We start from the raw sequence: 16644 nt of genomic DNA, 5'->3' as shown, positions 1-16644 counted from the left end.
CTCGCTAAGTTCTATCGCTGCTACAACAGTAAAGGAACATGATTCCCACTGAAACCTTCTGAGTTTTAGAATACATTTTAGGGATGCATAGCATTTAGTTCATTGATTCTCATATTTATTTATTTATTATTTATTTATTTATATTCAGTTCAACTAGCCAACATATAGTACATCATTAGTTTTTGGTGTAGTGTTCAACAATTCATTTTTAGATGTGATAACAAAACTATGAAATTTCTCTATGATGTCAAAGAAAGAATAGGGGACTTGTGGAAATTTTTTCATTTTGTTCTAGTAAATGCAAATGAGTTATAGAGGAAAATACAATGTTAGAGGACAATGTGATTAAAGTTAACCTCATGCTGGCGACCAATTCCTATTAATGTGCCATATTGATAATCAGGAGGTCACGCGAGATAGGGATGCATCAAATATAAAGAGTCAGCTTTGTGTGTGAGACATGTTCAAAAGTGGGCATGCCCTGTTGCTCCAGGATGTCACCTACATGAAGCCCAAGAAACTCACACTTGGGACCCACATATAAGAATAAATGCAAGTAATGAAAAGGAAATATGTCTAAAATGAATTATACATGTTCCTTTGTATTTATTCTCTTTGCCCTCCTGTTTCAAATTTTTCTAACTTTTATGTTACCAAGAACCTCTCTTTAATAGTTAAAATAATATTTCCTTTAAAATTTAATTAGGAAAGGGGGCATCTGAGTGCATCAGTTGGTTATACATCAGTTGGTCATGATCTTGGGGTCCTGCAGAGAGCCTGCTTCTTCCTCTTCCTCTCTCCCTCTCCCCCTGCTTGTGGGCTTTCTCTCTCTCTCTCTCTATACCAAATAAACACATAAATAAATAAATAAGATCTTCAAAAAATGGAGCGAGGAAAGAGATTTTAGAAAATAGGGCAAAGAAATCATTCATTATCCTACCATCACTTTTTGAGCATTTCAAGACTTTTTCATTTGCAGACATCTTACATATTTGTGATCAGTGTGTCTAAAATTTTCATCTAATATTCTCTCCTATGCATTTTGTGTGTTTGGAATTTCTTTTTTTAATTTAATTTAATTTTGTTTTTAATTTTTAAAAAAATTTATTTATTTTTTCAGCGTAACAGTATTCATTGTTTTTGCACAACACCCAGTGCTCCATGCAAAACATGCCCTCCCTATTACCCACCACCAGGCTCACCCATTCCCCCATTCCCCTCACTTCCAAAACCCTCAGTTAGTTTCTCAGGGTCCACAGTCTCTCATGCTTCATCTCCCCCTCTGATTTTCCCCAATTCACTTTTCCTTCCCTTCTCCTAATGTTCTCCATGTTATTCCTTATGCTACACCAGTAAGTGAAACCATATGATAATTGACTCTCTCTGTTTGATCTAATTCACTCAGCATAATCTCCTCCAGTTCTGTCCATGTTGATACAAAAATTTGGTATTTATCCTTTCTGATGGAGGTGCATATTGCATTGTGTATATGGACTGCATCTTCTTTATCCATTCATCTGTTGAAGGGCATCTTGGCTCTTTCCACACTTTGGTGGTGGTGGCCATTGTTGCTATGAACATTGGGGTACATATGGCCCTACTTTTCACTACCTTTGTATCTTCGGGGTAAATACCCGGTAGTGAAATTGCAGGGTCATAGGGTAGTCAGAGATACAGAAGGACACTACATCATTCTTAAAGGATCTATCCACCAAGAAGATCGAACAATTGTTAATATTTATCCCCCCAATATGGGAGCAGCCAACTACATAAGCCAACTATTAATCAAAATAAAGAGTCATATTGATATGAATACATTAATTTTAGGGGATCTTAACATGCCATTCTCAGTAATAAACAGATCATCCAAGCAGAAAATCAATAAAGAAAAAAGACCTTTGAATGACACATTGCACCAGAGGGACCTCACAGATATATATAGAACATTCCACCCTAAAACAACAGAATACTCGTTCTTCTCGAGTGCACATTGAACTTTCTTCAGAATGGACCATATACTGGGTCACAAATAAGGGCTCAACTGATAACAAAAGATTGAGATTATTCCCTGCATATTCTCAGACCACAATGCTTTGAAACTCAAACTCAACCACAAGAAAAAGTTTGGAAGGAGTTCAAACACTTGGAAGCTAAAGACCATCCTGCTCAAGAATGTTTGGATCAATCAGGAAATCAAAGAAGAACTTAAACAATTCAAGGAAACCAATGAGAATGAAGACACATCACTCCAAAACCTATGGGATATGGCAAAGATGGCCCTAAAGGGGAAATACATAGCCATCCAAGCCTCCCTCAAAAAAATCGAAAAATCCTGAATACACCAGCTTTCTTTACACATGAAAGAACTGGAAAATTAACAACAAAGTAAGCGAACTCCATGCACAAGAAGGGAAATAATCAAGATTAGAGCAGAGATCAAAGAGTTAGAAACTAGAGATACAGCAGAACACATAATGAAACTAGATGACGGTTCTTTTTTTTTTTTTTTAAAGATTTTATTCATTTATTTGACAGAGAGAGAGAGATCACAAGTAGGCAGAGAGGCAGGCAGAGAGAGAGGAGGAAGCAGGCTCCCTGCGGAGCAGAGAGCCTGATGCGGGGCTCGATCCCAGGACCCTGAGATCATGACCTGAGCCGAAGGCAGCGGCTTAATCCACTGAGCCACCCAGGCACCCCAATGACGGTTCTTTTAAAGAATCAATAAGATTGATAAACCATTGGTCAAACTAATGCAGAAGAAAAGAGAGAAGACCAAATTAATAAAATTATGAATGAAAGGGGAGAGATCCAAGGAAATAGAAACAATCACCAGAAATTATTATCAACAGTTATAAGCCAATAAGTTAAGCAACCTAGAAGAAATGGATGCATTCCCAGAAACCTGTAAACTTCCGAGACTGAAACAGGAATTTCTTTAAAATTATAATTTTTCATAGCTAAGTGGGTGGTCTCTCCCTATTTTTTTGTTCCTAGATCATTTACTTGCCTTCAGGTATTCACTAACCTAAGTATCTTCTTGATAATATATAAAAATTACTTGAAATGTCTGAAACACATAAAAATACTTGAAATATTCTAAACATGCAAAAAATTATGGAAAATGGTCCAGGAAATACACATGTACACATTACCTAGAGTTGATAAATGTTCTAATGTAATTCCTTTTTTTTCTAATGTTATTTCTAATCATGATGACATATTTTAGATTATATAACATCGGGATGAAAGTTTGGGCTTCCAGGCATAGCTGCAGCTACAGAAACTGACATGTTAAATGTAATCAGTTCTGTTTTCCCAAAACAGGTTTTATGATGGGCGACAACCTGTGTTGGCTATCACGGATCCAGACATGATCAAAACAGTACTAGTGAAAGAATGTTATTCTGTCTTCACAAACCGGCGGGTAGGCATGGAGTTATTTTAAATTTATATATATATTTATTTATTTATCTACTTACTTATTTATAAAACTTTCATTTTTTTTTTTCATATCTTTCCTAAAATTCCCTCCAGGTCTTGGACCTTCTTTTTTTTTTTTTAATTTATTTATTTTTATTTGTTTATTTACAGCATAACAGTGTTCATTGTTTTGGCATCACACCCAGTGCTCCATGCAGTACGTGCCCTCCTCATTACCCACCACCTGGTCCCTCAACCTCCCAACCCCCCCAACCCCCGCCGCCCCTTCATAACCCTCTAGTTGTTTTTCAGAGTCCATAGTCTCTCATGGTTCATCTCCCCTTCCAGTTTCCCTCAACTCCCTCTCCTCTCCATCTCCCCATGTCCTCCATGTTATTTGTTATGCTCCACAAATAAGTGAGACCATATGATACTTGACTCTCTCTGCTTGACTTATTTCGCTCAGCATAATCTCTTCCAGTCCCGTCCATGTTGCTACAAAAGTTGGGTATTCGTCCTTTCTGATGGAGGCATAATACTCCATTGTGTATATGGACCACATCTTCCTTATCCATTCATCCGTTGAAGGGCATCTTGGCTCTTTCCACAGTTTGGCGACCGTAGCCATTGCTGCAATAAACATTGGGGTACAAATGGCCCTTCTTTTCACTACATCTGTATCTTTGGGGTAAATACCCAGCAGTGCAATTGCAGGGTCATAGGGAAGACTGTAGTCAGAGATACAGAAGGACACTACATAATTCTTAAAGGGACTATCCGACAAGACGATCTAACAATTGTGAATATCTATGCCCCCAATATGGGAGCACCCAATTACATAAGAAAACTATTAATCAAGATAAAGAGTCATATTGATACGAATACAATAATAGTAGGAGATCTTAATACGCCTCTCTCAGAAATAGACAGATCATCGAGGCAGAAAATTAATAAAGAAATAAGAGCATTGAATGAAACATTGGACCAGATGGACCTCATCGACGTATATAGAACATTCCACCCTAAAACAACAGAATACTCATTCTTCTCAAGTGCACATGGAACCTTCTCCAGAATAGACCACATACTGGGTCACAAAGCAGGACTCAACCGATACCAAAAGACTGACATTATTCCCTGCATATTCTCCGATCACAATGCTTTGAAACTGGAGCTCAATCACAAGGAAAAGTTCAGAAGGAACTCAAACACCTGGAAGCTAAAGACCACCTTGCTTAAGAATGCTTGGATCAACCAGGAGATCAAAGACGAACTTAAACAATTCATGGAAACCAATGAGAATGAAGACACCTCAGTCCAAAACCTATGGGATACAGCAAAGGTGGTTCTAAGGGGGAAATACATAGCCATCCAAGCCTCCCTCAAAAACATTGAAAAATCCAGAATACACCAGCTGTCTCTACACCTTAAAGAACTGGAGAATCAACAACAAATCAAACCAACTCCACATGCAAGAAGGGAAATAATCAAGATTAGAGCAGAGATCAATGAGGTAGAAACGAGAGATATAGTAGAACGTATCAATGAAACTAGAAGCTGGTTTTTTGAAAGAATCAATAAGATCGATAAACCGTTGGCCACACTAATCCAAAAGAAAAGAGAGAAAGCCCAAATTAATAAAATTATGAATGAAAAGGGAGAGATCACAACTAACACCAAGGAAATAGAAACAATCATCAGAAATTATTACCAACAGTTATATGCCCATAAGCTAAGCAACCTAGATGAAATGGATGCATTCCTGGAAAGCTACAAACTCCCAAAATTGAACCAGGAAGAAATTGACAACCTGAATAAACCGATATCTAGCAATGAGATTGAAGCAGTGATCAAAAACCTCCCAAAAAACAAGAGCCCAGGACCTGACGGATTCCCTGGGGAATTCTACCAAACTTTCAAAGAAGAAATAACACCAATTCTCCTGAAGCTGTTCCAAAAAATTGAAGCAGAAGGAAAACTTCCAGACTCTTTTTATGAAGCCAGCATTACCCTGATCCCCAAACCAGGCAAAGACCCTACCAAAAAAGAGAATTTCAGACCAATATCACTGATGAATATGGATGCAAAGATTCTCAACAAGATCCTAGCAAACAGGATCCAGCAGCACATTAAAAAGATTATCCACCATGACCAGGTGGGATTCATCCCTGGGTTGCAAGGTTGGTTCAACATTCGCAAATCAATCAGTGTGATAGAACACATCAATAAGAGAAGAGAGAAGAACCACATGGTCCTCTCAATTGATGCAGAAAAAGCATTTGACAAAATCCAGCATCCGTTCCTGATGAAAACGCTTCAAAGTATAGGGATAGAGGGAACATTCCTGAACTTCATAAAATCTATCTATGAAAGACCCACAGCAAATATCATCCTCAATGGGAAAAAGCTTGCAGCCTTCCGGTTGAGGTCAGGAACACGACAAGGATGCCCACTCTCACCACTCTTGTTCAACATAGTTTTAGAAGTTCTAGCAACAGCAATCAGACAACAAAGAGAAATAAAAGGTATCCAAATTGGCAAGGAAGAAGTCAAACTCTCTCTCTTCGCAGATGACATGATTCTTTATATGGAAAACCCCAAAGACTCCACCCCCAAACTACTAGAACTCATACAGCAATTCAGTAACGTGGCAGGATACAAAGTCAATGTACAGAAATCAGTGGCTTTTTTATACACCAACAATGAAAATACAGAAAGGGAAATTAGAGAATCGATTCCATTTACTATAGCACCAAGAACCATAAGATACCTGGGCATAAACCTAACCAAAGAAGTAAAGGACCTATACTCGAAGAACTACAGAACACTCATGAAAGAAATTGAAGAAGACACAAAAAGATGGAAGACTGTTCCATGCTCTTGGATTGGAAGAATAAACATTGTTAAAATGTCTATACTGCCTAGAGCAATCTATACTTTTAATGCCATTCCGATCAAAATTCCACCGATATTTTTCAAAGAGCTGGAGCAAATAATCCTAAAATTTGTATGGAGCCAGAAGAGACCCCGAATTGCTAAGGAAATGTTGAAAAACAAAAACAAAACTGGCGGCATCACGTTACCCCGATTTCAAGCTTTACTACAAAGCTGTGATCACCAAGACAGCGTGGTACTGGCATAAAAACAGACACATAGACCAGTGGAACAGAGTGGAGAGCCCAGATATGGACCCTCAACTCTATGGTAAAACTTTCATTTTGACACAATTATAGATTCACAGGAAGTTGTCACAGGAGTTCCCGTGCCGTATGGTCTTCAAGCTCTTTTCCCTAATATCCTGCAAAGCTATATATAGTATGGAATTGGAAATTGACTTTGGTTGTAGCCACAGAACTTATTCAGATTTCAATTTTTTATGTGCACTCATTTGTGTGTGTATGTGTGCATGTGTGTGTTGCTTTCTGAGCATTTATCTTTCATGTGGATTTGTGTACCCACCACCCCAATCACATTACAGAACTGTTCCATCAACAAAAGTCTCCCACTTACTATTCTTTTGTAGGCATGGTGTATGGCTTGTCTTTTTGTTGTATCAGGGTCTTCAGCAGAACAAACATTTTTTCCCCTGGTTTTATTTTTTTAATTTAATTTATTTTTTCAGTGTTCCAAGATTCATTATTTATGCCCCACACCTAGTGACTTGATTTGAATCTCCCTGATGGCTGATGATGATGGACATGTATCTGTATATCTTCTTTGGAGAAGCATGTGTTCATGTCTTCTACCCATTTTTTGACATGATTATCTGTTTTTTGAGTTTTGAATTTGAGGAGGTCTTTATAGGTCTTAGATATCAGCCCTTTGTATGTAGTGTCATTTGCGAATACCTTCTCCCATTCCGTGGGTTGCCTCTTTGTTTTGTTGGCTGTTTCCTTTGCTGTGCAGAAGCATTTTATCTTGATGAAGTCCCAAAAGTTCATTTTTGCTTTTGTTTCATTTGCCTTTGGAGACATGTCTTTAAAGAAGTTGCTGTGGCTGATGTTGAAGAGTTTATTGCCTATGTTCTCCTTTAGGATTTTGATAGATTTCTGCCTCATGTTGAGGTCTTTTATCCATCTCGAGTTTATCTGTGTATATGATGTAAGAGAATGGTCAAGTTTCATTCTTCTATACATAGGTGTCTAATTTTTCCAGCACCAGTTATTGAAGAGACTGTCTTTTTTCCACTGGATATTTTTTCCTGCTTTGTCAAAGATTATTTGACCATAGACTTGTGATCCATATCTGGACTCTACTCTGCTCCACTGGTCTATGTGTCTGTTTTTATGCCAGTACCATGCTGTCTTGGTGATCACAGCTTTGTAGTAAAGCTTGAAATCAGGCAACGTGAGTTTTGTTTTTCTTTTTCAACATTTCCTTAGCAATTCGGGGTCTTTTCTGGTTCCATACAAATTTTAGGATTGTTTGTTCCAGCATTTTGAAAAATGCCTGTAGAATTTTGATAAGGATGGCCTTGAAAGTATAGATTGCTCTGGGCAGTATAGACATTTTAACAATGTTTATTCTTCCAATCCATGAGCATGGAATGCTTTTCCATCTTTTTTGTCTTCTTCAATTTCTTTCATGAGTGTTCTGTAGCCTCTCAAGTATAGATCCTTTACCTCTTTGGTTAGGTTTATTCCCAGGTGTCTTATGGTTCTTGGTGCTGTAGTAAATGGAACCGATTCTCTAATTTCCCTTCCTGTATTTTCATTCTTAGTGTATAAGAATGCAACTGATGTCTGTGCATTGACTTTGTATCCTGCCACATTACTAAATCGTTGTATGAGTTCTTGTAGTTTGGAGGTGGAGGTTTGGGTTTTCCATATAGAGTATCAGGTCATCAGCGAAGAGAGAAAGTTTGACTTCTTCTTTGCAAATTTTAATACCTTTTATTTCTTTTTGTTTTCTGATTGCTGTTGCTAGGACTTCCAGTACTATGTTGAACAACAGTGGCAAGAGTGGACATCCTTGTCATGTTCCTTATCTCAAAGGGAAGTCTGTCAACTTTTCCCCATTGAGAATGATATTCACTGTGGGTTTTTCATATATAGATTTTATGAAGTTATGAGCAAATATTTTTTATTTTGATAAGGCCAATTTAACTTTTTTTTTTCCTTTTATGGGTTATGAGTTTGGCCTCAAGTTTGAAAAATATTTATCTAGCCCTACATCCCCAGGATTTTCTCAAAGTAGTTCATTTTATGTTTTACATTTAAGTATACAGTTTTATATTGTTTTATGTTTTACATCTATAATATAAACATTATATAATTTTATGTTTCACATTTAATTCTATGATCCATTTTGTGTCAATTTTTAGTGTTAATTGGGAGGTGTGAAATTTAAGTCAAAGATCCTTGTTTTTGGCCAATGGATGTCTAATTGCTCCAGCACCATTTGTGAAAAGGCTATATTTCCTCCATTGAATCGCTTTTGTACCCAGATCAAAATTGAGTTGGGCCTATGTGTGTGTCTATTTCTCATTCTTTTTTTTTCACTTTTTTAAAAAAAATTCTTTTCAGGGGCACCTGGGTGGCTCAGTGGGTTAAGCCTCTGCCTTCGGCTCAGGTCGTGATCCTAGGGTCCTGGGATCGAGCCCCACATCAAGCTCTCTGCTCGGCGGGGAGCCTGCTTCCTCCTCTCTCTCTCTGCCTACCTGTGATCTCTCTCTCTCTGTGTCAAATAAATTTTTTAAAAAAAATTCTTTTCAGCGTAACAGTATTCGTTGTTTTTGCACCAAACCCAGTGTTCCATGCAATATGTGCCCTCCCTATTACCCACCACCTGGTTCCCCCAACCCCCCACCCCCCGCCCCTTCAAAACCCTCAGGTTGTTTTTCAGAGTCCATAGTCTCTCATGGTTCACCTCCCCTTCCAATTTCCCTCAACTCCCTTCTCCTCTCCATCTCCTCATGTCCTCCATGTTATTTATTTCTCATTCTTTGTTCTGTTCATTGATCTCTGTATCTCTCCCTCCACCAATACCAGGTTCTCTTGATTACTGCAGCCATATAGTGAGTCTCAGCATCACAAGCAGTGATTCTTCCCATTTTATTTTTTGTTGGAATTGTTTTAGGTATTTTAGCTCCTTTGCCTTTCCATACAAATTTAGAATTAGCTAATCTATATTTACATAATGTTCGCTGGGATTTTTTTAAAGACATGATTTAAACTTATCAATCATTTGTACAAAATTTCTATCTTTACTAAGTCATGTCTTTTAATGCATGAACACAATATGTGTTTATTTAGGTTTTCTTTAATTTTTTTCACCAACATTAAGTTCTCAGTGCAGGAACACATGTTTTGTTCAACACACATCTCAAATGTTTCACCTTCTTTGTGTGATTATAATTGTTATTGTGTTCTTAATGTGTTTTCACATATTCATTTTGTAGAAATGTGGTTGGGTTTTGGTGTTGATCTTATTTCCTATAACCTAGCTTAGCTCATTTATTAGATGCAGAGGTGTTCTTTTCATATTCATCAAAATTTTCTACATTGACAATTATATCACCTGAAATAGGGACACTCCTATTTTATCTTTCCAATCTGTATGCCTTCATTTCTTCACTTTGTCTTATTGCATTAGCTAGGAGATCTATTACGATGTTGACTAAGAGTGGTAAGAGTGGACATTTTTGCTTTCTTCCTGATGTTAAGGCAAAACATTCAATCTTTTGCCATTTATCAATGTATGTATATATTTTTACAATGAAAACATATATTTAAATGTGATGTTTTCATTTATAAAGTGATTATGACAAATGAAACATAGTAACAAATCTATCAGCATCCAGTTACTTTGTATGTGGGTGTGCATGTATATTAATAACATGTAAGATCTACTTTTTAAGCAAATTTCAAGTATATAGTACAGTATCAATAATTATAATCACCATGTAGTATATTGTCTCCAGTACTTACTCATCTTAAAATTGAAAGTTTTTACCATTTTATTACTATCTGCCCTCTGCCCTCCTCCTCAGCCTCTGATAGCTACCATTTTCCCTCTGTTACTAAGCTGACTTTATTTTTCTAGATTCCACTTATAAGTGAGATCATGAGACACCTGTCCTCCTGTGTCTGGTGCAGTGCTCCTAGCCCATTGTCCATGTTGTCTAAGTTCATCCATGCCAGGATATGACAAGATTTCCTTCCTTTTTAAGACTGATCAATATTCCATATTCTCTATCCATTTATCTGTCCATTTACATATATTTATCTATCTATCTATCTATCTATCTATCTGTCTGTCTTTAAATTCCAGTTAGTTAACATGCAATGCAATATTGGCTTTAGGAGTACAATTCAGTGATTCATCACTTACATACAACACCCAATGCTTATCACAAGTGTCCTCCTTAATACCTATCACCCATCTAGCCCATTCCCCACCCACCTCCCTCCATCAGCCCTCAGTTTATTCTCTATCATTTAGAATCTCTTATGGGCTATGGACTCTGAAAAACAACCTGAGGGTTTTGAAGGGGGGGTTGGGAGGTTGGGGAACCAGATGGTGGGTAATAGGGAGGGCACATATTTCATAGAGCACTGGGTGTGGTGCAAAAACAATGAATACTGTTATGCTGAAAATAAAAAATAAAAAAGAATCTCTTATGGGTTGTTTCTTTCTTAAAACCCCCTTTTTACCCCTTCCTAAATTTTCTTCTGTGTTCTTTCTTAAATTCCATGTACAGTGAAATCATATGGTGTTTGTCTTTCTCTGACTGACTTGTTTCACTTAGCAGAACACTCTTTTGCTTCATTCACATTGTTGCAAATAGCAAGATTTCTTTCTTTTTGGTGGCTGAATAATATTCCATTATATATGTATTGTGGAATATATATATGTGTGTGTATATATACATACATATATATGTATATATACAGACATACACACACAAAGATATAGATATAGATAGATATAGATCTAACATCTTCATCCATTAATCAGTCTATGGGTATATTTGTGCTCAATCCATAGTTTGCCTAATGTTGCTAAGCTGCTATAAACACTGAGATGCATGTATCCTTTTGAATATGTATTTTTGTATCCTATGGGGTAAATACCTAGTAGTTTAATTGCCAGGTCATAGGATAGTTGTATTTTTAACTTCTTAGAAACCTCCATACTGTTTTCCAGAGTGACAGCGTCAGTTTACATTTCCACCAACAGTGCAAATTCCCCTTTCTCTGCATCCTCACCAGCAATCTGTTGTTTCCAGAGTTGTTAATTTTAGACCTTCTGGGAGGTGTGAGGTGATATCTCATAATGGATTTGATTTGTATTCCACTAATGATGAGTGTTGTTGAGCATCTTTTCCTGTGTCTGTTAGCCATCTAGGTGTCTTTGGAAAGTGTCTATTCATGCCTTTTGCCCATTTCTTAACTGGATCATTTGGTTTTTTTTGGGTGTGGAGTTTGGTAAGTTCTTTATAGTTTTTGGACACTAGCCCTTTATCACATACGTTATTTGCAAGTATCTTCTCCCATTCCATAGACTGCCTTTTAGTTTTGTCAAGTGTTTCCTTCACTATGCAGAAGATTTTCATCTTGATGAAGTCCCAATAGTTCATTTTGGCTTTGGTTTCCCTTGTATCCAGCAACATGTCTGGTAAGCAGTTGCTATGGCCGAGATCAAAGAGGTTTCTGCCTGTGTTCTCCTCTGGAATTTTGATGGTTTCCTGTCTCACATTTGGGTCTTTTATCCATTTTGAACTTATTTTTGTATATGGTATAAAAAGTGATCCAGTTTTATTCTTCTGCATGTGGCTGTCCAGTTTTCCCAGCACCATTTGTTGAAGACACTGTCTTCTTTCTGTTGGATATTGTTTCCTGATTTCTGGATCAGGGTCCATTTCTGGATTTCCTGTTCTGTTACATTGACATTTAAAGTAATCATTGATAGGTAAAGATTTAGTATGATTATTTCAGTAATCCAAGTGTTTCATAGAACCGTTGTTCCTTCTTCTCATCTTCCTTTGTAATTTCATGGTTTTTGTTACAGTGGCACGCTTTGATTTTTTTTTCCTCTTTATCTTTTCTGAATCTACTCTAGGTTTTTGCTTTGAAGTTACTAGGAGGCTTACACAGAATATCTTATACATGTAGCAGTCTATTTTAAGCCGATGAGAACTTAACTTTGTATTCAAAACAACAGTGCTTGCTTAGGCAGCACATATACTAAAATTGTATTCAAAACAACACTTTTACTCCTCCTCCATGAGTTTTATGGTTTTGATGTCAAAATTTATATATTTTCATATTGTGTGTTTAAAAATTATTTTAGCTATGTTATTTTAATTTTCTTTTAACCTTTCACTAGAGTTATGAGGGATTTGCATGTCACTAGTATAATATCACTGTGTTCTGAATTTGATTATATATTTATATTTACCATTAAGATTTGTACTTTCATGTGATTTCATGTTCTTAGTAAGTGTCCTTTTATTTTAGCTTGTAGAATTCCCTTTAGTATTTCTTGTAAGGCAGGTTCAGTGGTGAATTCTTTCCACTTTTTGATTGTCCAGAAATGTCTTTCTCTCTCATTTCTGAAGGCCTTCTATTCTGGGTAAAGTATTCTTGGTTAGTGTTTATTTTTCAGCAGTTTGAATAAATCATCCACTGTCTTCTGGATTTCCAGATTTCTGCTGAGGAATCCACTGACAGCCTTATGGGTGTTGCCTTCTTTGGGATGTGTTCCTCATCCCTGCCTCCTTTCAAGACATTTTCTTTGTCTCTTATTTTTTTTCTTTGTCTTTAAATTTTAACAATTTTATTATCCTGTGTCTTAGTGAAGTCTTTTTTGGATTCAGTCTTACAGGGGACTTTAAGCTTCACATCCCAAGATTTTCATATATTTCCCAATTTGGGGAATATTTCAGCTGTTGTTTCTTTAGTAAGTATTCTGCCCACTTCTCTCTTCTGCTGTGACTCCCATAGTGTGAATATTGTTTCATTTGATGGTGTCCTATACATCTTGGAGGTGTTTCTCCCCAGTTTTTTTCCCCATTATATTTGACCGAATAATCTGAAATAATCTAGAGGGCACCATTTGTTCAGGCAGTTGGGGTCCACACCATCAGAAATTGTATGATCCTTGGTAGTAAAACAGTGGAGGGTTCTTTATGGCTGCCATAGCTATTGAGGTCTTCAGCAGCAGCACCAGATCCAGCACCAGGAGACTGGAACTACACCATGCAGAGTGGTAGCCAGAGTTGGTCCTATGCACACACTCATCTGTGGAAGCTGAAAGCAATCACATGCCCCAAACAAGCCTGGGTCCAGCAGAAGTACCATGGCCAACTGTGAACACACAGGTAGGCTTGAGTGTCTGGGCTGCCTGTGTGCACTTATGTGGCTTCAGGGATAGTTGTTACTGCATGCACAGCAGTGGGTGATTGTTATTGGAGTTCAGGCTGGCAGTGTGTAATTGTATAGCTTCAAGGTTTAGCTGTGGTCTCATGTGGCAGTGCAATCCAGGGACAGGAGTCAGGCCTGGCCTTATATCTGAAATGTGCTGGTATTTGAGCTGGTGTTGTACATAAGCCCAGTCACAAAAGTATACAGATTACAGGGCTCAGAGTGTAGGTGGTGGCCCTGACTGAGGCAACTCAAGTGAGTGCAGATGGGACACAGCAGGACTCTGGCAGCTGGAGTCTGCAAATATGAAAACCTCTGGGACCATCAACAGCAAAATCTTAGAGGATACACAGTGCTAGGCCAGCCATTGGTTCCTCAGCAGCTAAGGTTGCTAGGGTATTCTGCAGAGGAGGACACAGAGAAGCATAGTCACTCCTGCCACTTGACGTACTGGTAGTCCTGCTCTTCTTTGTTCCTACCTGTGTTTAGATGTCAGCCATGCCAGTCTCTGGAAGGTTTGAAACCAAAACAGGTAATTTGTGCCATGCCCTGAAGGGCTGGGCTAATGGCCTCTTACTCTTCTATCCTTTTCCCAATAGGAGAATTCTCTGAGGCCACAGAGTGTCCTCTCAGTGCTGAGCAGTGCTGGCCTGGCTCCTGGTGTGAGGCAGGCAAAATGAAGCTATTCTCCCTACCTTTTTAATGCCATTATTCTTAGGAGCTTTAGTCTACTGTGTTGTTGAAGCTTCTTAAATGGACTCCCAAGCCCTTAGACCTATTTTTATTTGTGGACAACTAATTGTTGTTCTTCATGGGGTAACAGAAACTGGAATGTCCTGTCCCATCATCCTGGTGACATCAGTCTTTCCTCATTGAGGTGATATTAGGTGTAGGGTTTTTGGATGCTCTTTATTAAGCTGAGGAAGTTTTCCTCTCTTCCTAGTTTGTGAGTTTTTACCATGAATGTATATTGGAGATATCTGTTTTAAAACAAAATATGGTTTTGGAAGATGGAAAAAAGATTCAAGGTTGTTGGTTTGATAGGTCAGTCTCAATTCTGAGAAACAGAATTATCTCTCTCTTTTTCTTTATGTCCCTGGAGAAAATACAGGGGAAAAGATTTTCATGTAACTGCATCATTTCTTGAGAATAGCAAATAGATTATTTGCTGTTGTTATTTTAAACCAATAGGTTTTTTATTATGTAATCCAAATAGATTATCAATCTTTTTAGTGTAAACTACTACTTTTTTTTTAATCACTATATGGAGAGGAGTAAGATGGCAGAGGAGTAGGAGATCTGAATTTTGTCTGGTCCCAGGAATTCAGCTAGATAGTTATCAAACCATTCTGAACACCTACAAACTCAACAGGAGATCGAAGAAAAGAATAGTAGCAATTCTAGGAACAGAAAAGTGACCACTTTCTGGAAGGTAGGACATGCACAGAAGGGAATCTGAGGCTAAATTTGGAAAGATAGACCCAGGGTGTAGGGAGCCTCCATCACTAATGAACAAGTGATAGAGCATTGGAGCACAAAATTCAAAACTTTTAGAAGTCTGCTCCACTGAGGGATGTCACTCCAGTGGCTAAGCAGGGAGCAGTGCTTAAGTGCTAGCAGTGGCTAAGCACACACACTGGGATGGTGTGGTCTTAGGACCCTTAGGGTCACAAAAAGACCAGGGGTGCTTGAGTGTGGCAGAGCCCCAAGTATCAAAGTGGGGTAGCCAGCTGCAAAGATGGAGCTAAGGAGTGGGCTCTCAACTGGGGGTTGCCATAAACCACGATCCATGGCACAGTCAGCCCACTACTCTTTGAGCAGGGACCCAACAAGTGGCAGATCCAGGAAGACTCCCTTTCCTCCCCCAGGAGGAGTGGCATGGGTGCATACCACAGGCATCTGCTGGGTTTGGAAACTCTAAACGGGGTTGTGTACCAGAGATAGAAACGTGCAGTCAGAGGCTGGGTGAACACGAAGTGTGGTCAGAGACCAGAAAGACAGGAGTGATTGACTGCTTTTCTCTGAGGGCTCACTGAGGAGTGGGGCCCCAAGCTCTCAGCTCCTCTGGGGCCAGAGATTGGGAAGCCACCATGTTCATTCTCATCCTCCAAAGTCGTATGGAAAGCTTTCAGGGAACAAAAGCTACCAAGAGCAAACCTGAGCAGATTACTTAGCCTGGCTCCTGGGAAGGGTGGTACAACTCCACCTCAGGCAAAGACATTTGAGAAGCACTACAACAGGCACCTCCCCCAAAAGATCAGCAAGACCATTCAGCCAAGACCAAGTTTACCAATCAATGAGAGCTACAAAACTCCAGTGCTAGGGGCATTCAGTACATAGAATTCATGGTTTCCCCCAAAATTCTGTAGTCTTTCAAAGTTAATTTTTAAAAATTTCTTTATATATTTTTTCTGTTTTTTTTTTAATTTTTCTTCTTTCCTTTTTCAACCAACATCTTATCTTACCAATTCCTTTTTAAAAATATTTTTAAATATTAAAATATTTAAAATATTTTTAATTTCCATTTTTATAGTTGTATTCTATCCCTTTATTGTATTTAACCTTGTTTTTTGCATATATATATATATATGTGTGTGTGTGTTTTCTTTTTCTTTCTCTTTTTTATTGTGTTATGTTAGTCACCATACCGTACATCATTAGTTTTTGATGTAGTGTTCCATGGTTTATTGTTTGCATATAACACCCAGTACTCCATGCAATCCATGCCCTCCTTAATACCCATCACCAGACTCACCTATCCCCCCCACCCCCTCTCTTCTAAAACTAAGGTTTTCTTTCATTAAAATTTTGTGATACAGTTTCTTCCAACAGAACAAAATATACCCTAAATCTAGTG

At 38.0% G+C, this 16644-nt stretch overlaps 1 protein-coding gene across 2 annotated transcripts in view; it reads left to right on the top strand.

Annotated features, from left to right (window-relative positions):
- LOC123936277 (cytochrome P450 3A12-like) overlaps positions 1-16644 on the top strand; it is a 50991-nt gene that overhangs the window by 12739 nt on the left and 21608 nt on the right. For both annotated transcript variants that reach the window (XM_045996923.1, XM_045996922.1), the window contains one exon: positions 3325-3424. In XM_045996923.1, coding sequence (XP_045852879.1) covers positions 3325-3424 — 100 coding nt within the window. The remainder of the gene's footprint in view (positions 1-3324; positions 3425-16644) is intronic.

This window comes from Meles meles, unplaced genomic scaffold (assembly GCF_922984935.1).
Source record: "Meles meles unplaced genomic scaffold, mMelMel3.1 paternal haplotype, whole genome shotgun sequence".
Classification (NCBI taxonomy): Eukaryota; Metazoa; Chordata; class Mammalia; order Carnivora; family Mustelidae; genus Meles; species Meles meles.
This window is presented reverse-complemented; position numbering and strand designations above follow the sequence as displayed.